This window comes from Topomyia yanbarensis, chromosome 1 (genome assembly GCF_030247195.1).
Source record: "Topomyia yanbarensis strain Yona2022 chromosome 1, ASM3024719v1, whole genome shotgun sequence".
NCBI lineage: Eukaryota > Metazoa > Arthropoda > Insecta > Diptera > Culicidae > Topomyia > Topomyia yanbarensis.
In genome coordinates, this window is record NC_080670.1 from 213,418,580 (window position 1) to 213,443,579 (window position 25,000).

Here is a 25,000-nt window from a genome sequence, read left to right on the forward strand (position 1 = left end):
AGTACCCGCATCGGTTTGGACATGCCTCGTCACCCCTTTGCCCGGAGTGTGTGAATGTGCGAGAGACGCCAGAACACGTGGTCTTCGAATGCTCTAGGTTTGAAGGGGTATGCCCGGCGTGACAGTCGACAATATCGTCGAAGAGATGTCCCACGACGAGCATACCTGGGACGCTATCAACAGAGTGGTGAGGAGTGCGCTCTCCGAGTTGCACAGAAAGTGGCAAATGGACCAACAAAGTTGCGCTGTCGGCTAGCAAGCCGCCGTGAAACCACAAATCGGATTTCGGGAGAAATTTCTCCGCCGGGGAACTCTCCTTCGGTGTAGACTAGGTCCACCGCCGGGGACCAGTTGAGTAGTACGCGACGTAGCACCGGCTTCGGGTCGTCGGGGTGCCAGTGAGCTGGACGTCAGGCTTCACCGGAATCACCGGACCAACCCGGACACCCTACCGAGTAACTCGTGGGTAGGCTAGATCCACCGCCGGGGATTAGTGCAAGTAGATCGCGTCGGATTGCTAGCAGTGGGTCGTTGAGACGTCAGTGAACCGAAGGCTACGCTCCACCTGGAATCGCTGAATGGACCTCAGCACCTATTGACTGGTCCGTTGAGTAGGCTAGTTTCACCGTCGGTGAATAAATCGGACAGCTAATATCGGGATCGGGAGAAATCTACCGCCGGGGAAATCACAGTAAGGTAGATTCATCGCCGTGGACCTCAATTGTTACTAGGGATTAGCTCACAAAACAGACCTCGCTATCGAGAGAAATTCCGCTGCCGGGGTACTCTCAGTTGAAGTAGGGTAGTTCACCATAAATCTCGATAAAGCTGGGAGCTAAATGGCTCAAGGAAGCTGGTATCGGTGTCGGAAGCAATTCCTCCGTCGGGGAACTATCAGTCGGAGTAGGGTGACTTCACCGCCGGAGACTATCCGAGTAGATCGTGATAAGGTTGGGAGCTGAATGACTCACGGGGACGAGAGCTAAATGGTGACGTCACTTATAGAGACAAGAAGCTAGATAGGAGTGGAAAGTTGAATCAAAGTTTAAAGGTCGAGCTATTTCATAAATCAAGTGAGTTTCTTTTGCAAGTTCCCTTCATACCACATTACGAAAAAAAAATATTCACTCAATCTTCCTTTCTATCAAATGCGAATTTCCGGGTATTGCACAGCCTCCTTGGTCACTTTCGTTCTGCTACGTTCCTTGAACTGGATCTCGCTGACAACTGTCTTTCGCGTCTCCTGGAAGTTCCGCCTGACGATTGCCCAATATTTTTCTATTGGGCGGAGCTCTTGCGTGTTGGGAGGGGTTCATGTCCCTGGGCACCACCTGGACGGCCGAAACACATAGATTTCCTAGTTGATGGTCCCAGTTACGATGTAAATGTCACTCTTTAAGCCACAGGAACAGATGGCCTGCCAGACGAGATGTTTCTTTGCGAACTTCGACAGCTTAATGTGGTTGAAAATCTCTGCCACTTTTCCTTTTTCAGTCGACGTAAAGTATGCCTGTCCAGAAAGCTGGTTAAAGTTTGCTTTCCGATCAGCATTGATGCATTCTAAATTTTCCGGCGGATCAAATTGGACTGTGACATTGAACTACTCAAAAATAGGGTAAAATAATCGTCTGAATTGGGCGTTATTTTTTATAATTAGAAACTATTAACCGCATTCCTCTTGTAGCTAGTAAATAGTCGCGGTAAATCATGGATCAATACATTCTCAACATACGCAGACCCTCACTCGATTCGTCCTTAATTGTCTTTCACTCGAAATGTTTGTCATCTCATCGAATTCTCTCTAACAATTGCCATCATTCGCTTAAACTAAAACATTCTTACCACTTTCGTCGATATGTATTTATGTGCACCTATGGCTTCCTTACTCCTAGCAAAAATTGATCCTAAAACTATTTGAACAGTAACGACTAATCCTGTATTGCTGTTTGTGTGCTGAACGAGCATGGCACGCGAGTAACCTAAATGGATGACTTTGTGGCTTAATCTTACGTATCTTTTAAGCATCTCTCCTCTGAATCAGTGTTAAACATCCTATCGATTCATATCTACTTAGTAGGTATCACAACTTGATCCTGTTCTCTTCCCGATCGTCATCTGTCTTCCAGGGAAATGTATTAGCTTGTGCTTTACTAAGAAATTCGTATACTCCACGAACAACTGGACTGGAGACTGCAGGGACTTCACCTATCCTGCAACGGAATATCTCCGTAGCCGGCGGTGGTAGCTGCGGCAGCTTTGGTAATTGCTTCCGTGGCCCGTTTCCGGGCCAAATACCGCTGCAGCGGTGGAATGGAAAACAGAATGAAACCGCTGAGGGCGATCGTTGTACCGGCCAGGATAAAGCCCGGATTGTACGAGAGCGTTAGGTCGTAGAGCCATCCTGTTGAGAATGGAAATGTGATTTTAAAAAATTGAAACGTGATTTTGATTGATGTAACTCTTACCGGCTAGAGGTGGTCCCAGAAAAGATGCGATACCCTGAAACAGTAGCAGCAAACCGAAAGCGTTCGTTAGCTTGTCCAACCCGAGCAGATCGACTAGGATGACGGAGGTAAGACCGACGTAGGCACCGATCGTGAAACCGAACACGGCCGAGTAGGTGGCGAGGCTGTAGAAGTCGAGGCACATTACGGAGAAGGCAGTCGCTGAAAAATACAAAAAAACGAATTTAAATATCCATTTTCGTCGGTGAAGGTATTTAAGACCTACCAAGACCACAAATGGTTAGGCACAGATTGTAAACGAGTAACCGGTTAACCCAGGGCTTATCCGAGAGGTAACCTAGCACGATACGACCGACTGTGTTAGCGATTCCGATTACTCCCAGCAGGTAACTGGCCTGTTTTGTATCGATATTTAGCACGTTGGCTTGTGCCGCCAGGTAGACGTACGGTACGTTGAACCCGACGCTCGTAAGAAAGTTAGACACGGTGAAAATGATAAAAATCGGATCACGCAGTATCGAGAAGCTCATCATTTCCTTGTAGGTATCTGCGGTTTCTTTTGAGCAAGGAATACATCCACAACACACGAATTTTTCATCCGTACCGAGAGGCTTGCTGCCACCCTGAACCGAACCATAGGTTCCCTTGGAATACATGGCCAAACTGGCACTGGAAGCATGCCGGGAGGCTATATTGTGAATAGAACCGGTGTAGAGGGCATCCTTCCGGTACATGGTACCACTCTCTGCCCGTTTGATCGTGACCTGATCGTACGTCGAGGGTTGGGAAACCAACGGTTGACTCTGGGCAGTTTCGTCCTCGCTGTGCTTGCGATGCAAGCTTGAACCACTCTTGGATTGACCGTTCTGTGAAGAGAGTGTGCTATTAGAACTGTCAGTTGTCGGAGGTTACGTGAATTACTGACCGAACTCAACGCTATTCTCGGCGAATGCCCAATGCTGTGCGAACGACCTAAATTGTGCGCTTCTTCTTCGACGGCATTATTCAGTTTGACGCTGGATGCTGTAAGAGCAAAAGAACAGTTACTAGAAGGTGGAATCATTCAATCATAGATCAAACCTACCGGCTTTGGAATGTGGTGCTTCAGCTCTCGGTGCTTCGACCGCCGGCGGTTCAACAGCTTTCAACGGTCGGAACATCGCACCGAAAATCGACGTTCCCAGTACGATCACCGACAGCACAAGGAGAGCGTTCTGCCAGCCCAGCTTCGCAATCAGTATCTCCGTCACCGGAGCAAAGATAAATGTTCCCAGTCCGGAACCGCACACCGCAATTCCGGTCGCTAGCGAGCGCAGTCTTTCAAAGTACATCGTCACACTGACGATGGCCGGTAGGTAGATCAGTCCTAGCCCCAACCCGGTACCGGCTCCGATGGTGATGAACAACGTGAAAACATTCTTGGCGTAGATGCTGACGGCGAGACAGATTGAAGCCAGGATCGAACCAGCAATTGTGACCGCCCGGCAGCCATACCGATTAACCAGTGAGGATGAGACGGGACCTGCGGAAGGAAAGATCCATGAGAAAGTGAAAATCTTATCAGAAGTAGAGTAAAAAAAATGGGAGCAATAAACACTTGTTCTACATGCTGCTACAACTGCTCACAGCCATGTTTGCGAAAACGGAAAATCGATTGCACTCTCCCTCAAACCCACAATCTGTATCCCCCAGCAAGAGCCTCTCTATCAATATTTTATTGTGTCATTTTCGCAGTAAAACAATGCTCATTGAAGTTGGCCTTGACTTGTGCTGGCTGACTGCTGTCAGACAAACGAGAGGCAGGCAAGTTCGTGTTTTTTTCCTCCCATCTCTATCCGCTACGCGATAGTTTACAAGATAACAAAGTATGCCTTGACGTAGGTCAGGAGTCGAGTGCAGAATAAATATAGATACTGGCTCGGGTACTGTACTGTAGCAGCATATACATATTTAGCTCATGCGATGTGTTGGTAGGTTGTACGAGTAAAAATGTTTTGAAGGAAACATAAAATCTCTTACCAGAGCAGAGCGTGACTCCGACCAGAATTGAAGCAATCCACGCGGTGTAGCCTTTTCCCTCCTTGAAATAGTCGAGAAACTCGACGTAGAAGATACCGAACGAGTAAGTGATGCCGTCCGCTGAAAGGGGGAGGGGGGAAACAAAAAAAACATGTTAGATTGATTCACTTTAAAACCGTCGCTATCATAATAACTAAGTTTCAACCCGGAAAAAGCCGGTATCCGAGGAAATATCCTAAGTATTAAACAGTTTCATTCCATTCCGAACCGCATGCTGCCTGGTAAACGACGCCACACGACGAAACTAGGAGGAAGGTGAATTAATGAATTCTTGATGAATGAAATAAGCTGATTAGCGGAAGGGGTCGGGTTGTGATCCGGTGTTATCACAGACCCGCGTCCCGCTTCGTCGTAGGTTTGTCATTTTGCACAGGTGATGATTCGATGGATGCTCTACTCACTGCCGCCTAGAGGTTGGGATTTGCAACGCAGTAGGCAGTGAGTGACGATGATGGAAATGAACGCGTTAAACTTATTAGCCCGCGAGTGTAATGAATGCGATTTGTTGATGAGGGGCGAGTGATAGGTACTGTAACCTAGCGAAGATTGCAGCAGTTTGATCAACGGTTGCTATGATTGTTATCATCGTTTCGCAGTCACAATCATTTATTTTGCCATTTTGGACCGTGAAATCGCATCATTGGAGCGGTTTGCTTGTCATAAAATATAACACCAAATTTTTTATTTCATTCCTAGAATCTTTGTTTGTATAATATATAGATTCGGATTTTTTTTCTAGATTTGATTCTGGTGCAACCCTGTTCAAAAGTCTGACAGTATTTCACTTTATTGATGCCGTGGGCAGGATTCCGTCCCACTTCCTAGCAAGGGGGTACTAGGAACCGTCTCTATCTCAAATTAGGAGATTGAATTACATATTAGAAACCTTATATTTAGACAACTATAATGAAAACTGTGAATTTCCCTTAAATTGGCTGTAACAAATATCAGTTATCAACTATGTATAACGGAATATTGTGTATGGTATGCCGGCACTTGCTTACTGAAAAGATCCCTCGCGTTAATTTGTTATGGCTTGAAGCTGCGAACAAGCATTAAGGAATTGGTAAATAAGACTCAATATCCACGACCTCATCCAAATTTCTTGGATATCCAACCGACGAAAAAACATCCAAACAAGTTAGTATTCCTAGATTTGGGTTTGCGATATGCGACGATATCTAGAGAAACGTTAAAACGATTGCCCATGCATATTACTGTCGGAGCAGTGAGTACTATCTAACACCTCTTCCATGCCCGATCGAAGATTGTTTTGTGATTCCCCACATTGTGTATGTACTATTTTATATTGAATCTTATGTTGCCGTTCTACACTTGACTGCCTCATTTGGATATAGGAAATCCAATTGAGCATTCAAAAGGAAAGTTTTGAAATAAACCTTTCAGTTCGGTCAAGTTTATTTTAAACACGAAACGCATTATTTCTTTCTGCACGACAATATTGACTTGGATCTGCTTCAACGAAATGATAATTAAGGTAACATGTTTTATATATTAACCTCAACGACCTCTGTACTCAATACGGTCCATTTCTCGTGGTTTTTGCTGCAATTTAGCCGGTTCCGGGCCTTCTTATGTTTTGTGTTTTTTCATGCTCTGCACTAGCCTAAACTAACATTCAACCACTAGTCTGTGCGTGCTAGTGTGGCCCACTGGCGGGTCGACGTGGATTGGCTTTTGCTGTGGGTCGTGTTTGCAAACATTGCTCCACAGCTTAATGGCGCTGTTGCTGTATACGGCTCGCAGTGGATGCAATTTTGTGTCGATATGAAATCAAGATATGATTAATGTACCGATTCATGTGAATCATCCATTTTCCGACCAGCATGGCATGATAAAATTCTAACAGAATGCAATTGTCTTTAATAGTAAATAAGTATCATTTACTGACATTTAGCCGAGTTGAAGTAGTTTGCATGTTACTTGTTTCTTCTACTTCATTAGTTTGTCTTTGTGTACTTCTAGTAGTTTGCTTTTCCACTGCTCATGTATACCAAAAATCTTGCAATTTACATACTTCTAATTAATCTCATTGAATATTATGTTTCCTTCTATTACTATATCTTAGATTCATACTAATACTCACTAACACAATCAATTGCATATTCTCTCATATACACTCACAATCTCTCTTATTTCAAACTTTCAAACGCTCGTGTCCTTCGCGATAATACAAACCTGGTGACAAACGCGAACTAGCAATCATCCACACAGACTTACGCCTGTGATCTCGTCAATATTAAAACACCCTAGTAATTAAGTCAACGTATTACCACTTAAAAATTTACAAACGCGGTTTCAAGCATTCACCGATCGTTCACGTGATCATGAATCGGCCACGTTCGGACGTCCCTACCCTCGATGCTAGCAGCCTAGACTCATGCCTTCAGCTGTACCAACAAAAATGTCACTCTTATTCACTAGACAACACATTCCATGGTGACATGACTGGGAGATCTAGTGATATGGAACTCACTCTCTTCTAGCATCTGAACCATACACTGAAAATTATGTATCAGATTACGGTCCGCGCGGTCATTCAAGAACACGCGCGAATTTAATGTATCGATTTATGAAAAATACATAGATTTAGAAACGTTTATGCAATCATTCCCTGGATGTCTACGCAATCCTCAGGATTCTGGTGAAATTCTGCTCAGGAGTTTGGCAGTATTTCAAATCATCGATATCATGAGCAGAAAACATTATGTTTACACAGCAAGAAGGATATTTGTGAATTTCCAAACGGGATGTTGTGGGCGATCTGAAAAGTACGATATGGCTATACTTGCGCTTGAGCGGAGCTACTAAAAGTGAGCTCATAAACGATGTCGAATATTAACAGTTAGGGTGGAGCGTAATGCAACATGAATTAGCGAGATAAAAACTGAAAATAAATTTGAGACGTACTAGTTAAGCGAGAGTAATAAAACTGACAAGTTGTAATGTGCTTGAAGGGGAAATGTATTTTAGATTATTTCCTTTTTTCTGCGAGACATTGTCTATGAATGACCCTCAAACAAACAATATTCCATAACGAATATCACGTAACATCGATGTCAGAGCAGTGGGATCAAGGCCAAGTTCCCTCCGGTTCGTGCTAAACTGAGAAGCAACATCTATTTAGGCACCGAGAACAGACGTCCAGCTTAAAAGTCTGGGTCTTGTTTCTGGACTTTGGGCTCTGAACTGTGGATTCTGGACTCCGGACTCTAGGCTCTCTCCTCGGGACTCTGGGTCCTGGTCGCTCGAATCTGAACTTTGGATTCTGGACACTGAGCTCTGGAATCTGGACTCGAAACTCTGGTCTCACTATTTTGGGTGAGGGGACCTGGATTGCGTGCAGAGGACTCAGGGCTCAGTATTTTGGAATAAAAATTCTAGACTCTGGTTTCTCTTCTCTAGGCTCTGGACTCTAGGTTTTGGACTCTGGGCTCTGGCATCTGAACTCTGAACTGTGGGCTCTGAACTTTAGGCTCTGCACCCGGTTCTCTTGATTCTGGACTGTGGGCTCTCTTCTTGGGACTCTGGATTGTGGGCTCTGAACTCGGGATACTGAGCTCAGTATTTTGGGTTGAGGAGTCTGGTCTCAGGATTCTCGTCTTTGGACTATGAGCTCTAGATTCTGGAAACGCTGGGTTCTAGACTCTGGACTCTCGCCTCGAGATTCTGTGTTTATGGCCTCTGGATTCTGTGCTCTGGAGTCTAAATTCTTGCCTCAGTATTTTGGGTTAAGTACTTTGGGCTCTGGATTCTGGTCTCAGAACTCTAGACTCTGGCCACAGTAATTTGGGTTTAGGACTATGAGCTCTGGACTCTGGATTCTCGACGCTGTTCTCTGCACTCTGAACTCTGGACTTTGCATTCTTAACTATGGATTCTCGCCTCGAGATTCTGTGCTAAGGACTCTGGACTGTAGACTGTGGTCTCTGAGCTATGGGTCTTGATTCTGGACTTTGGACTCTGAACTGTGGATTCTGGACTCCGGACTCTAGGCTCTCTCCTCGGGACTCTGGGTCCTGGTCGCTGGGCTATGGAATCTAAACTCTGGATTATCGAATCTGAACTTTGGATTCTGGACACTGAGCTCTGGAATCTGGACTCTAAACTCTGATCTCTCTATTTTGGGTGAGGGGCTCTGGGCTCTGGATTACGTGCAGAGAACTCAGGGCTCAGTATTTTGGAATAAAAATTCTAGACTCTGGTTTCTGTTCTCTAGGTTTTGGGCTCTGTGCTCTGGACTCTGAACTCTGCACTCAGAACTCTGGATTCTAGACTCTGAGCTCTGCCTTCGGAACTCTGAACTCTGATTCTGATCGCTGCGCTATGGACTCTGAACTCTGCATTTTCGACACTGAACTCTGGATTCTGGAATCTAGACTCGCCTCAGTATTTCGGGTTAAGGACTCGCGACTCTGGATTCTGGGCTCTCTCTCTCTCTCCTCGGGACTCTAGACTCTGGGCTAAAAAATCTGGAGTCTGTGTTCTCTCTTTGGGATCCTGGTCTGTGGGCTATGAACCCTGAATAAAAAACACTGAGAAAAAAATTTAGTTTGGACAAGAAAAAGTTTTTTTCAAATAACTTTTTTTCCTTGAAAGTGCCCAACTTGAATTTTTGACGGTAGATAGGGAACATCACTACCTATCTTGGAACAAAATTTCATCTAAATCAAAGATGTCTTTTTTTGTAAATCGATTTTAAATTTTTAAAATCGATTTTTTCCGGTGGAGACGATGCAATTTTTTTTCAAAATTTTAGTCAATAATTTGACTAATTTTATGAAAATCGCTCCTACAACATTTTTAGACCTTAGCCATTTGACAAAAATTGGTAAAAAAATGTTTGACCCTTTTCAAAAGACAATCTAGATCATTTTTGGAAAAACAAAGTATGGCTTTTGTGACAGAGTCTTCATGTACAGAAAGTTTCATTAAAATCTGAGAGGGTACTGCCAACTCTGAATGCGATTTAGCGCGAAATTCGCCTTGGACAATCAACCATTGAAAAATATCCAAAAAAAATTAGTATTCGTAGATTTGGAATTACGATTTGTGATGATATCTAGAGACACGTTTAAATGATCAAAGACGATGTATTTTTGACCAGATAATGATTGTTCGAGCTCATTTTGCTTGAGCCAGTCTGCCAACTTATGCATAATACTATCAGAGCACAGAGTACCGTCTAACAGCTCTGCCCTGCCAGGTCATGCAAATATTTTGTGTTGACTCTAAGACCAGCGTATAAGGTGGCAAGAGCAGCACTGAACAGTGAAATCAAGCCCCGTAAGCAAGCCTGCCTAGAGGAGCTTTATCCCAACGCCAAATCAAATATGTGGGGCGACGCTTTTAGAGTTGGTATGACGAAGATAAGAGGACCGGCAGTGGCACCGGATAGGTGCCCGGAGAGGGTGAGAGTCATCGTAAAAGCGCAATTTCCACAGAATGAACCAACGGCTTGACCGCTCGCGCCATGCGGGGCTCAGCATGACTACGAAGAAGATTCTCCCAACGAGAAGATCAGCTTCAGTGGTTGCAGAAGCCTTGAAAACCAAGAAAAACCGGGAACCAGATGATATCCCCAACATGGTTCTGAAAACAGCAATTCTAACGATCCCGGATATGTTTAGGACCGCGTTGGACAAGTTTCTCGACGATGGTAACTTCCCAGTCATCTGGAAGCGACTATCTAATATGCACTTCGGCTTTCGGAAAGGTGATCAGATCCACTGTGGACGCCATCCGAATGGTCGTGGAAACTATGGAAGCTTCGCAGAAGCTAAAGAGAAGAGGAAATCGTTACTGCGGAGTAGTTACGCTGCAATCGCCGATTCGCTGAACAGACTGAGAGTTCCCTAGTACTTCTGTAGGATTCTGACGATCTACTTTCTGAACCGGCAACTGATCTACGAAACTGACGCCGGCAAAGGAAGTGTAGCCGTAACAGAGAGTGTTCGGTTTGGCGGACTACGACGTAGTACTCCTAGTGATCGGCGAATCACTAGAGGAAGTAGAAGTACTCGTCACGGAGGCGATAGATGCTGTGGAAGACTGGATGCACGAGAATAAGAAAGCGGGAAGTTGGACACCTGGGAGTGATGATAGACGATCGCCAAAGGTTTGATAACCACATCAACTACGCATGTGGGTGAACTATCTCGGATCATGCCCAGCAACTCGGCGCTCAGCAGCAGTAAAAAGTGACTACTGGCGAGTGTCTCCACATCGGTGCTCAGATACGCAGGACCTGCATGGGTGATGGCACTGCAAACGAAGAGGAACAGATCTCGACTGAACAGCACGTTCAGCCTGATGGCCATGCGGGTGTCCAGCGCGTATCGAACTATTCATCAGAGATAGTCTACATGATAGCCGGAACGGTTCCCATAAACGTTCTAGTCGAAGAAGGTTGCAAGTGTTATAGCGATCGAGGTACGAGAGGAGTCCGTAGACGAGCCCGAGATGATACCATACCATCAGTTGGATAACGCTGTAACCGGTAGATGGACCCATCGACTAATGAAGAGCGCACGGTGAAGTTAACTTCCACATAACGCAGTTCTTGTCCGGCCATGGCTGTTTCAAGAAGCATCTGAACAGGGGGAAACGCCTGAGCACGTGGTCTTTTGATGCCCGCTATTCGAACACGAGCGAGAGAACCATTGCTGGTGAAGCCCTCAACATGAACAATACTGTCCAAAGAACGTGTGAGGACGAAGAAAAATGGGAAACGGTGAACTGGACAGTCGTTCAGTTCATGTCAGCATTGCAACGAAGATGGCGAGAGGACCAACGACTAGGAACGTAGCGGTACAGAGCTTCGGGTTGTCGAGGCACCGATGAAACAGGAAGTCACACTTCAACCGGAATCGTCGGACTGACCTCGGCACTCGATAAGTCAGTCTATTGAAGAGAGATAAAGGAAACGTTTGTGAACTGGAAGTCACCCTCCACCCCGAATTGCAGGAGTTACTTCGGCATGTGCACGGGTAGCATCGGTTTCGGAAGATCTTCCACTACTGGGGAACTCTTCGTCGGAGTAGGAAAGATTCCGAGTAGTGTGTAGCGAATCGCTGGTTTGAATTGTCGCGAACTAGTGGACCGGACGTAATACTCCACCCGGAATAGCTGGGCTGACTTTGGCACTCTGCTGGACAGCATCGAAGCAAAAAATAGCGCATCCGTCAACGAGTTCGGGAGACATTCTTCGTCTAGCTAGGCTAGCTCCACCGTCGAGGACTACGTCGAGTATCACCAAACGCGACAAATCACCTGTGTAGGGTCGTCAGGGCACCATCGAATTGGAAGCTATCGGAATCATTGGATCGCCTACGGCATCCAACTGGTCAACGCAGAGAGGAGCGCATGGACAATATCAGCAGGACTGATATGGCGGTGATCAGACCAGCGAACTAGCACGACCAGCTAGACCTGGAATCAAGCGAAGAGCATGGCACAGTTCATATCCCTCCCCCCGAAGTAGTTATTTCAAATGCGGATCAAGCAAATGTCGGACTCTTGGTGGAGGTTAGAGGAGTAGGGCGCAAAGTTATTTTCTCTGTTCAGAGTCCCTCACTCTAGGCCACAATGGACGAAATCAGTAGTATGGTCTAACTGTTGAACGTGTGCTGGGTCGGGTAAATGGGGTAAATGGGAGTGATAATCGATAACCGGCTGAGCTTCAACAACCACGTCGACTACGCCTGCGAAAAGTCGGTAAAGACAACGAACGCAATAGCGAGGGTCATGCCAAACATCGGCGGTCCGAGAAGCAACACGGGACGTCTGCTATCTCGTGTTTCGTTATCAATACTGCGATATGGGGTTCCTGCCTGGGGTAACCGCGAAAAACTGAATAGGACCTTCCGGCTGAAGGCCGTACGAATCGCGAGCGAATAATACCGTCGGAGGATGTATGCGTTATCGCCGGGATAATCCCCATCTGCGCTACCCTAGTGAAGGGTATCGAGTGCTACAATCGGAGAAACACCAGAAACTTGAGAAAGATGGTGAGATTTGATTCGATGGCTAGGTGGCAGCAGGAATGGGACAATACAGAGAAGGGAAGGTGAACCTACCGGCTCGTCCCAAACCTGTCGACGTGGATTAATAGAAAACACGGAGAGGTGAGCTTCCACCTTACCGCTCCTGTCGGGCCACGGCTGCTTCCGGAAGTGTCTTCGTCGGTTCGGGTACGCAACGTCACTGTTGTGCCGGGAGTTTGAGAACGTCGAGGAGGTGCCCGAACACATGGTCTTCGCATGTCCGAGGTACGAAGCGCCGCACAGAGAGAAGCTTGAAACGGGAGGGCCGGATAATGTCTTTTACAAGACGTAGAACGCGGTCAACAGAGTGGTGATGAAGATCTTTACCGCCTTACACCAGAAATGGCGTGATGAACAGCGATCAACGATTTCGAAAGAGTAATCACCGCCGGAGTAGGCTAGATCCACTGCCGGGGACTTGTCGAGTAGACGGCGTCAAATCACCGGGTATAAATCGTCAGGGCACCAGCAAACTGGACGCCAAGTTTTACCCGGAATCGTCAAGCCAACAGTGGCACCATACCGGTTGACCCGAGAGAAGTATAGATAAGAAGAATCGGTACCGGGGGGAACTTCTTTTGTCGGGGAACTGTCTGTCGGCGTAAGCCAGATTCACCGCCGGGGACTAGACTGGGACTTCACCGGAATTGCTGAACTGACCTCCTGGCACCTGGCACTAGTTGGATCGGTTTCCCGAGAGCTTCACTCGCTGGGGAATGCTCCGTCGGAGTAGGCTAGCTGTAGCTCCATTGCCGGGGACTAGACCACCGAGTGGTTCGCGAACAAGTCGGAAACTCAACGAGGAAATTGTGCTAAATGCACAAGAAGGGAGCCAAAGGAGTCAAGAAATTGCGGTGCTGAATGGCACAAGGGAGCCGAAGGGCTTAGTAAATTAGACAATTTGGAGTTTGTCGCCCAGATTGTCCTCGCAGGGGAAGAACACTAATGCTGGACCCACAACTAGCTTTCCTACTGTCATACAGAATTTACCACGTTGTGTATATGGTCGAGATGTAAAATGCGATTTCTGTCAAAGTATCCAGGGCAAAAATTGTAATTTATGTCTGGTGCATTTTTGATCGATAATCCCACTCAGAGCCAGCAACTGAAGTTGATTTTGAACCGAATATAACTGAATGAATGCGTTGCATCGAACGAATGAAGACGAGGCATCCGATAAAAACATTCCCTTCAGTGTGGCAAACATGAATTTAGTTTCGTTACTCTTTCAAGCTCACCCGTGGATGTCAATATTTTTGAGCTCTGGTACAGTACTACCAGACGCTCTCTATTAGTTTTCTTGTTCTGGCTTTGCTCTTTGCATAACTATTTTCTATAAACTGTGGGTCGACCTAGGCGACATTCCCCTAAATACCTTTCCAGATAAATTTGTATATTTGGCAACCATATCCCGTACCTGTGTTTGTAAGCAACTGTCTGGCCCCGAAGAATATGAATATGAAATATGATCGCACGAGTAAACATGCGGTAAATCGTGCAAGCCGATTTGAAGTGGCAAACGCGGCATTTTCTTTTTTCCACTACACATTGTCTGTCGTAAATAAAATTGCTGGACAGACGAGTGTCTTTCCTGTCAGGTTACTGGGAAAATATTTACTAGTAGATATGGGCAAACCGGGTGTTTGACACGTCAAGTTGAACGTCTCCCATACAATTAGAAAGTGTCCTTCAAAGTGAAGAGCTTAGATACCTCTTGAACATTTTGACAGACAATATTGAAGACACAGGATGATCGAATATGGTCAGCAGGTAATAAAAAGTTATGCAGGGTATTTTGACTACTTCCGGCGGGTCGCAAAAGGTTTTATGAGCCAAAATTGCTGCAAATCCAATCTAAGAAAAATTATGATATGCATCGGAAATCAATACTCACAAAATGCAGATGATTTCAGCTGAATGTCCGAACTAAAATAACGCATTATTTTCCAAGGCACATTGTTTACAAAACATGTTTATTATTCTAATTTTATGCCATTCGTGCGATCGTTGCTTCACTGAGGTTGCCATGTTTACATTTACTTTCCGTCGTCGCCTACCACGTTGTCCAGGTCCATGCACGGTTAAGAACTCCAATGACGTTTTCATTCTTTGCATTACACTGCACTCGCTCATACTTGGTTGATTTAATAAGGCAATCTCTTTCTCATACTACAACACCGTTAATATGAAAACGAAAGCGCTATAAACGTGTAAGTAAAATACAGACACAGAACCAACCAACATAACCACATAAAGTCTGGCAATGGCAGGCGGTAATAAGCAGGGACTGTTTGTTCGTGTAATTAAAGTGCACGCGGAAAAATCACACTCCGCTAAATGCAGATTAGATTAGTATAATTATTATCGTCTCACTATCAGTGGTTCTCGGACGGTTGTTGATCAAATAAAACTGTCTATATACTGAACTGTGGAGTGTGGTTGCGTTCGTTGACAGAGTGCCGTTGTTGTCTGCCGATTCCGCTGTGCTTAACTATACAGAACAGATTGATGCACTGATAATTTTGCAACAAATTTGCAGTTTCGCCTTCGAATGCTTTGCACACTATCGGAATTGATTATCATTTAATTACACGTTAGGACATTCCCCCTCTGGCAGTCCATTGCCGTTGACTATACTTAGTAGATTTATTTACCATTTCTAACCCAACGATTGCAAAACTAATATTGCCCTACGGGCGAAACATGAAGCTCACAGTCGATAATGACGGAACAATGGTGATAGGTTTCATCAATATTGATGCGACTGCTGGGTTGTCGCTCGCCTACTGGGATATCATCGGACGAAATTGAAATGGGCAGGTTGGTGCGTATATTTATTATCAACTGTCAAAATCCCACAACGAACACCGATGGATGAGGATCAATTTTCAGATTGTTTTTTTTTCTTTCTAGAACATACCACAAATTCCCGTGGGCTATCGGCAGCGTGTTATAAAACAGATGGCTGGCGCATCTTTTTGGTCTGTGTAACATGAGGCTGACCAATTATTATTTTCCGAACGGATTGATAATGCTGTCCGGGTGTGTGTTGCCACTTCTTCTGCATGTGCGTTTTTTTGTATTTCGCTTTAAATAGCCTCCGATTCGGATCCTGGTTAGGGTCATCCAAAGCCGCAAGTCACGCGAGATTGGTTGTTTTGACAGAGACTGTTCGATCACGGATACGGCAGCGTGCCTCTATCATGCTTTGTTTTTTTTCGCATTTTTTGTGCTGGAAGAGCACGTGCTTTCCGCGACATCGACTGTCGCGATGCGAAAACAACTGCCGCCTTAGATAGTTGGGATGGGAACATCATGTTGTGTTAGTTCTAATTTTAGAAATATTCTTTCTATCTGCTAACGTTGCTGTTGGTGGGCTGTTTTCGAAATACATTGAAGACTGCGGGGAACAAAATGATTAGGGTTTACTCGGAGTGATTTGGTGTCAAGCAATGAACTTTGACAATCGTCTTGAGTACGATTACTCACATTTTCAAAACATTAGATTTTATGGGTACCATTAACAGGATACGAATCGTTATCTGTTCCTACTTGAATGAATTTCAAGATATCGTCAAATACAGGGTGCGCCATAAAAATACCAAAATATGTTCATCTTGTTTTGAGTATTTGTAATCTGTATTCCAGCAATTTGATATTTTTGTGGGTTCACCGGGAACTATCACTTGATGTGTTTGATAGGTTCTTTTAAGAAGACTCTATAGAAGAGGTTATACTCAATGTGACATTCGCTCGAAGACTCCTAAACGAAATTGCAGGAAGCATGCTAAAGATGTTAATATCTTGGCAACTAACATGTCCAAGATGATTGCTAATGAAGAAGCATTCAATTATCGTGGTTTTGCTCAAAGAACCTCTAGTCTCTCTCCGACTTTTCCCGGTAGAGCTTCTCATCCCGAAAAAGGCGCGTCTGCTTTTCTAGTTTCTGTCGGTACGACTCCACGTTCTGATGGGTGGTTTGACCCAATATCTTTTGGCACTGGTCAATCGTTCCGTCAACTCCTCTGCAAGTATCCCAGGATGCTCTCCGCAACGCTGCTTTCGGCTGATTTTGCACTTCAGCGCAGGGCTTTTTCGAGATGCTGCTCGTAGGTTGTCGCGACGTCGTCTCCTGCAGTCGATACACTGCTACTACCGTGGCAGCCGCAGCTTAACCATTACTAGTCGATGTCAGCGCGCGTCCTTACATCGATAATGTCCGAAATGTACCGATTACCAATCAGAATGTGGTCGATTTGAGTAGACTGTTTGTCGAGGTGATCTATGGAGAAGGAAGAAGGTGCTTTTTGTGGCCATGGTCTTTACAAAAATAATTTTAAGCTTCTTGAATCTTCCAAAAATTCATTTTTTTTAAGTGTTCTGATACGATTCAATATACTGAGATGTATTTGGATATTTCTTTGATTCCCTTAAATATGTTAAAGTTTTCTCCAATCCTCTGACCAAAATGTTCAGCTCAATCGTTTTCGAGCTCTTGACTAGAGCACATCATGTCGCTCATTTTCCGTTTGGCTGGTGTTCCGTTTCGCTTTCTGAAGTAAACGTCGGGTTCTTTATGAGGTTCGTTTGCTGCTTTCTCGACCGGTGTTGTAGACTACACATTTAACGACGTTTCATGGTTCTCGCTGATGTCGAAGAATCGCAAGTTTTTTTTTCTTTTCTTGTTTCATTTCTGCCCACTTCTGGTACATTACTCGTTTACATAAAGATCTCCACTAAGATGGCTCTGGACCTTCAGTAGTGTATTTCTGAAATGGGAAAAAGTAGTTAATTCATTGGTATTTTCACGGGATCTGAAAGAAGCAAGATTGCTTGCTGCAAGCGTTTTACGCAGGACTATTGCATTTACGTGCCTGCAATGACTATAGAGATCGATGGCGTTGTCTTCGAATCGGGTTGCAAATGTGAAGACCTGCTGAAGAATGAGGGGGGCTGTTTCAAGGACCCCTTTCTTTAACAGGCGGATTGCAAGCAATTGTACTCGCTTGAGACAAGGAACGCCTCTATCATACTCGCTTTGGTTGATCATCGCCTGGTCTTCGCGTCCTAATTGTGTTTTCTTCGACAAGGCTCGTCTTCCTATTCGCCTGCTCATACCGCGGGTCATGAACTGCACTAATTGCAAATAGTTGGATCACACAGCCCTCTACGGTGCGGCATATTCGGAGGAGAATATGAGGAATTATGGCAATACGTCAGAAAAGCGTATTTAACGTGAAACGCTCGAAGCGTTATTATGCAGACACATTACAGAATGTATTGCCACCTGTCTATTACAAAAAATGTCTATGCTCTTTTGGAGAAATCTGCCCGCACCTAGACTGTTTCGTGAGGGTCAAAAGATGTTCCCCTCTGTGAATACGTCAATTACACCTAACAAAACCAATGAAAGTGCTACCCTGAAACTGAAGCAAGTTACTCCCGTATATGGAAATTTGAATTTCAGGAAGGAGTAACACTTCCAGGGATATAAAGACCCAACTGTCCTCTTTTTTCAATCAAACACTCAATCTTCGTTCAGAGGGATGGATGTGGGTTAGGATTTCATTCTTGTAATGTCTCAGCTCATGTTCAACCACTACACATTGGGAGTACATTTGTAGTAAATTGGGCTTGCAGAGCGTACTCTGTGCGCTTGTGACGAGGGCTATCACGACACCGAGTACCGTCTGCTTCCTCATCTCCGAGATATGAGAAGCCAAAAAGCGCACTGTTTACGAGCAGCAAAAAGGTGAGAATGGAACTTGTTCTGACAGAAGTTTCACACATACAGCTTCATCATACGAGACAAGTAGTACTGATAAACTCCTTAGCCGAGGCAAAAAGCTTCTTAGCGAAAAACAACATGCAACACGACGTCGAATATGAAAACGTCCAAACTAAGATACTCGTGTATATGGAGCTTGATCTGACGGAAATTCGTCTACACGATTTGGCACCGCGTACTAGCACGAATTATATCAAAAGATTTATTTCGCAGTATGGAGAAGTGGAATCCGTCACAAACAACACAAAGAACCGTATGCACATACACGCGTGGCACTTCTGTAACCAAACGGCACACAACCATGCGCCAAAACAACTAAAGAAGATTCATCTACTACAACCAACACCATCAAGTAGACTTCGACATCTGCTGACTGCTGATACAGCACAGGCAGCCGGCCAAAATAAATGCCGGACAAACAATATTCCACAATATCCAGTCTCTATTTGCTGAGATGATCTCCAGGTGTATCTATGCAGAAAGTGATGTTGGAAGAAGTTGCTCTTTATGGTCATGTTCAAAAAAATATTTTAAATTTCTTGATTCTTCTGAGCATTCATTTTCTTGCATGATATTTTAAAGTGTGCGGAAACGATGCAATATACTGAGATGTTTTCGGAAATCCTTCGAAATCATAGAAACCTTCTGTGATATTCCAATATGTACCGAAGAATGCATTATACACCATTTCATTCCACCATCTGTAAGAAAAAATATTTCTGAATGTTTCTGGAATGTAGTTAGTACAAGGTTCTGATGCAATCGAAATCGTCTGATTTTATTATTTTAGTTCACTGACAAGTGTAAAAATGTTCTCAAATCTTTGGAAACCATCTAAAGTCATCTGTAATTTTCTGACATCTTCTGGAATCATTTTAAACTTTTGGAATATATTGTAACTTAATTAAGTCTTCTCCAACCCTCTTAAAAGTAGATCCGGAACAAAATGCTTAAATCAATCTTTTCACTTACCCGAAACACGTCGTTTCGCTCTTTCTATATGCATGATCGATGCTCAGTTCCTAGTTCTCTGAAGTGAAGGTCAAGTCCCTTGTGAGGTTCGTTTGTCGCCGTCTCGACCGATGATGAAAAATACACAATTATCGAAGTTCCATTGTTCTCGTTGGTGTAGAAGAATCGATCACGCAGCATATGAAGATAAGTATTAGGTTTTTTTTCTTTTCTTGTTCTGTTTCTACCCACTTCTGGTATCTCGTTCACATAAAGTGCTCCGTAACGTAATCTCCACTCAGCTGGGTCTGAGCCTAGGGCGATATATTTCTGGAACGGGAAAAAAGGGTCTCATTCATTGGGAATTTACGGAACTTTACAAAGCAGTATTCAACCCGTGACTCAGATATCACGGGTGTGACAAAATAAAGTACAGGTGATCGTGAATGATCTCGGCAAACAAGATTGCTGGCAGCAGGCGTTTAACGCAGAACTATTTCGTTTACGTACCTGCCAAGGCTGTAGAGATCTATGGCGTGAATCCATTTTAAAGACCTGTTGAAGTACGAGGTTGGCTGTTTAAAGTGCCTCGTTCTTCAACAGGCGAGGATTTTAAAATTCAACTAATTGTATTCAGTGCAGGCAAGAAAACAGCAAAGCCTCTATCATACTCGCTTCGGCTGGCTTTCGTCGGGTCATCTCTTCCTAACTATGTTCTTTTGAACAAAGCTCGTCTTCCGGCTCGCTAATTTGAACGCAACTGTATCGTAAACAGTTAGGTCTCACAGCCACCTGCAGTGGCAATAAGAACGGTGCGGTAAATTCCGAGGAGAACGTAAAGATAATTCTTGTGATAATACGTCAAAAAAGTGTAATTAACGTATAACGCTAGAAGCGTTCTTATGCAGAAATGCTAAAGAATGTCTCACCACCTGTCCATTGCAGCAATGTCTGTGCTCTTTTGGCTTTTATATATTTGATGACCCACAAGAGCAATCAGGAAAAGGAGAAATTTGCCCGCAGCTAGACTGCTTCGTAAGGGTCAAAAGGAGCCCCCCCTGTGAGTATGCCAACTACATCTAACAAAACCAACGAAAGTGCTAACCTGAAACTGAAGCAAGCTGCTTTCGGACTTGAAAATTTAAATTTCAACAAGGAGTACCCAGGGACTTTCCAGGGACATCAAAAATTCAAACTGTCTCCGTTTTTTCAAACAAATGCTCAGTTCGGTACTCGACGAGTGAAATGATTTGACATCGTGGATTTAACTTCCACATTTTTCAATATTACTGACCCTCTTAAACGCCTTTCGATACGTTTTTTCCCTATAGTGATAGCATTTTTGAAGCAGTTGATTGCTTAATGGCCCTTCCTTGCAACGATCGTATCCATCGCTGGCTAATTCATCGAACGAGGTCACAGTTTTTGAACACTGATTTACAGCGGATTTGCAGAAGAGTGCTTCCAAAAATCGATTCGAAATGCTATGCTTCAATGACGACACTCAACAGTTGGCAAACCTAGTGAAGTAATGTCCCGCTTCATGCCCAACCACAACACGTTGGATGCGAATTCGTGGTGTATAGGGCTTGCAGAGAGCACTTCTGACTAGGACTATCACGACATCGAGCACGTTGTTTGGTCATACTCCGGATATTGTGACGCCAGGTCTCAGTGAAAAGTTTCCCTTTGGGTCCGAGGATATCCTGGCAAGCCACAATTTTCCTTATATGTCCCTCATCTACCATTATTTTTAACGATACATATACAAATTTATCCCCCTATTTTTATTTAACTTTCTCAGAAGTTCCCTGTCTTTGTGGAGCCGACCGCATCAGAGTGCCACTATGAGGACTGTCGGAATTTGAAATGAGATCGACTTGACTTGGTCTGAGCTCTTTTTGCAGCTCCAGCTCATAATGTAGCATGAAATTGATGTCACTGATCTTCTGTTTGCTAATAAGCTGCAAGTTGTGTTCCTCTTTCCCTCGGATCTCTACTGTCCCTAGTACGGTGCCCCCGTTACAAAAAGCAAATTTGATGGCCTTATACAATAATATTTTATGTTGAAAAATGACGAACTGTATTACTAATCCAAGAAAAAAAAACGCCTGAAGAAGTCTTATAAAACGTAGATTTGGAACGAAATGCTAAGAAATCCTTTGATATATTCTGAAATGGCTTGAAAGATTTCTAAACCTTTATAATCGGAATCAAAAATACATTTATCTAAAATCTTTGGAATTTCCTAAAACTTCCGGTAATTTCTGGAATTTATAATCCACAGAAAAGACTTGCAATCTTCAGAAACTTCAAGGAATCTTCTGAGAATTTCTGATATCTCCTATAACCTCTCAAAAATTTCTGTTATTCCGTAAAATATGCCTTATCTGTCGATGTTACCCGCAGCTCTCCTACGTTTACCTCGAAAACACCCGAGAAGGTGCCAAGTTCACGCCCGACTCGCGATTCCGCGATAGGTATGGGCCATAAAATGCCATATTTCGGGCTCGAGCACGGCAGAAGAAATCCGGTAGGTAGCTCCATATAAACAATCGCACACCTCATCAGGCAAAAACAATCGAGCGTCGCGACTGGCACGCTCGTCATTGGGTGCACGATAACGCACCGTTATCGGGTTGAAATTGTAGTTGAGATTTCATTCAAATTGGACCAATTCAGTTGTCAAAATTTGATTTTGATTATCGTTGATGGTGTAATAACTATTAAAGCTTGCCCTGGATAGTGACAACGAAAGAGGATTCCCCATTACCAACAGTAGGCAGCCATGTGCGCGACCGCATTTTTCAAGCATCAATCACAAGACGTAATCCCAACCCTGATGCGAGATGTAATCATCCAACGAGATATTTCGAACGGTATTCAATAGAAAGGCAATTTTTTCGGGGACACACAAAAAAGGATTTCACAATCAACTGATTAAATGGGTGGCAGACAGTGATTGGATCGGCTCCCTGTCACAATCCATCACTTTAAGCACACTCCGCGAAGCACTTATGATAAGAACGGGTTGACCTTGAATCGAAGCAGGCTGCAGTTTCCAAGTAGAGGTACACACATGTTGCACCTGTTGTTACGTAAATCGGGCCCCGTGAGATGTTGGTAATCCACACCCGACGTGGCCTACTTTGATAGTGCGGAATGTGAGCGTTGTTCGACCTGGCAACAAAAGCAATGGAGCCCGAGAAGCGATTGCAATCAATACTGGCCTATCGGAACCCCTCGGTACTGAGTATGGGACCTAGCATCGGCGATGATTTATTTGTTATTGCACTGCCCACCAGAAATGAATCGATGCTGATAAACAAACTAACCCCAGCGAGGAGTTGATTGTATTACAGGTCGGAATCGGCCAAATGGAATCAAGTTTGGGCTAAAATTCGTAAATGTACTTACTGACTATGTGTATGCAGAAGGAGGCCAGTACCACCATCCAACCCCAGCCACCATCCGGTGGTGGTGGAAGGCTACTTTCCAGTCGGTCCTGGTTGCCTTCGGCATCCGCTGCAGCCGCCGTTGAGCCATTCTGGGGACGCTTTCGCGCCGGTGGACCGTGTGTCATTTTGCTGCAGCACACTAACCGGTGTTCCTGTTCACTGATAGCACTTGCACTTCGAAAACGGTTTACTTTCGCACTTTATCACCGTTGGAACCAGAACACATAGTTTGTTTGTTTTTTTAACGAGTTTTGTACCTTTCTTTAATTCTTTTTGTTCAAAGAAATTGTTTCTTAACTTGGCGAGGTTGGTCCGATGCTAGTGGAAGTCATTTGAAGCGTTTGTTTCTGGAGAAAAAAGAACAAAGAAAATTTGCATTAGAACGGAATTCCACAAACGTATGAATCAGTCGGTTCAGAGAAGAAAATTTAGAGCCGCCGATTAGAAGACGACGTCGGACGGAAAAGTTTCTACTCTCTGTGTGATAATGCTAAACGCCCCCCCCCCCTGAATTCACCACAACCCACCAACCGCCACAATCACTGTGTTCGACTGGTCCAAGCAAGCGGCGACTGAGTACTAACTGACTGCACCCAGTGCAATTTGTGGCGAACCCTGGCCTGGCCGCTCGGTCTGACGCGCCGTTCGGCTTCTTATCATTTCAGTGGAGGAGCACATCTACCAGTCGCCACGATGCCGGGCTTATCAGCTAGTGGAAGTGATGGTGACGGCGGCAACGGACTGCGTACATTGTACTAAACTTTGAAAGTTGTGGATGGGGGGATTGGTTCGGGCAAAATCGACAAGCAGGAAAACGGACGGTAGCACGTGATTGAGAAAGTTCGCTCGGAAACCTGTTGAATCACAGACCGGGGAACCAGACGTAAATTTGCGGGACTCGTGGCAGGCCCACGCGCTGTCACGTGGTTAAGTTCTAAACGTTTGCGAAAGGAGTCGGGTGGAAACAATTTTTGAACAATTAGAACAAAAGTATCCTAAGCGGAAAAGTAGGCGAATACAGAAATGCAATTTTGACAGGCATTTGACAACCCAACGGCAAAAACGTGCCTCACATCTAGCCTACTGATCTTTCGCTTGGTTGGCGTTCTACCAGCTAATGAAAAATAGTTCAAAACCGGAGTAAAAGATGTAGCTTTTTTATGTTCTTGATATAGTGTGTCAGAAATGGATTTTACGAAAATAGGAAAAATCAACATTTTGTCGCTGTTTGCTCATAAATTTCATTTTTAGTGGATTCTTTACCTACGAATGAACATGTATACATCGATTCAGTAGCTGTTCATTCTGTGCTGGGCCTGGTGAACGGAGCACACACCAGTTTCCAATGAAACACTAAAGAAAGAAAGTGTATGGAAATGCAAGTCTAGATCCGTGATAGATCGCGAAAGGTAGTCGCAGGAGAGAGTTGTTAGGTAGAGCTTAAATGCAAGCTTGAAGATCCAGGCGGCGTTCGTAAATTTTAGAGCAATCTACTCAGGCGGACGTGGGCACGAGACGAATAGGGTGTCGAATCCTTGCTGATTTCACCTTCTCTCTGTTCCTACCAGAGTCTAAAATTCTCATACCTATTCAATGAACGACGAAATTCAGAGAATTCATCTTCGTCCTTTCATTACCTCTTTCGTCGCTTAATGCATGAAGAAATAAAACAATAAAGGCGATGTTACCTCCTCTCTCGATTCTACGAAAACGAGTAGCAGTAGCAGCGACTTTCGTTTTCCTATGACAATCCGAAATTTCAATTTCGTTTTGATGCATGCTCAGTAATTTGCGATTCTCATTCATTAAATTAAATTGATGCAATGTGCATCTAATAATGCAACTAGAACATAGTTAAAATGAGAAATATTCACACCGATCAGGCTTCCGTCTTACAATACTATCATTAGTTCGCAAATCTACAGAATCGAGCATCGACAAATAAATATCATTACTAGTGTATTTTCGTTTCCCCAGCAGAAAGCTCAATATCGAAGTTACCAATATCATTCTCGGCCCTATTCTGCGCGGCGTGTGACGTGAGACGACTAATCTCACCTCATTCTAAGTGACTTCTCACGCAATTCTGAAGAGTCACTTCGGGTGACGTGAGACGCCCATTTAACCGCAATGGGGAATCTCACCTCACTCGAGTCGACTCTCAAAATAGGGTGAAAAAAGTCACGAAAAGTG

The 25,000-nt window shown here is 44.4% G+C and overlaps 1 protein-coding gene across 5 annotated transcripts in view; it reads right to left on the bottom strand.

The window, feature by feature from the left end:
• Positions 1 to 1,627: 1,627 nt before the first annotated feature.
• LOC131691894 (monocarboxylate transporter 12) overlaps positions 1,628 to 25,000 on the bottom strand; it is a 64,666-nt gene continuing 41,293 nt past the window's right edge. For 2 of the 5 annotated variants that reach the window (XM_058978638.1, XM_058978659.1), the window contains exons 2-8: positions 22,767 to 23,154; positions 4,485 to 4,604; positions 3,550 to 3,987; positions 3,391 to 3,488; positions 2,731 to 3,331; positions 2,466 to 2,666; positions 1,628 to 2,401 (exon numbers count right to left, since the gene is read on the bottom strand). In XM_058978638.1, the coding sequence (XP_058834621.1) occupies positions 2,202 to 2,401; positions 2,466 to 2,666; positions 2,731 to 3,331; positions 3,391 to 3,488; positions 3,550 to 3,987; positions 4,485 to 4,604; positions 22,767 to 22,932 (1,824 nt within the window). In that variant the 5' untranslated portion in view covers positions 22,933 to 23,154 and the 3' untranslated portion in view covers positions 1,628 to 2,201. Of the gene's footprint in view, positions 2,402 to 2,465; positions 2,667 to 2,730; positions 3,332 to 3,390; positions 3,489 to 3,549; positions 3,988 to 4,484; positions 4,605 to 22,766; positions 23,155 to 23,324; positions 23,437 to 25,000 lie in introns of those variants that run through there. The other 3 variants (XM_058978645.1, XM_058978651.1, XM_058978667.1) reach the window with 3 other exon arrangements.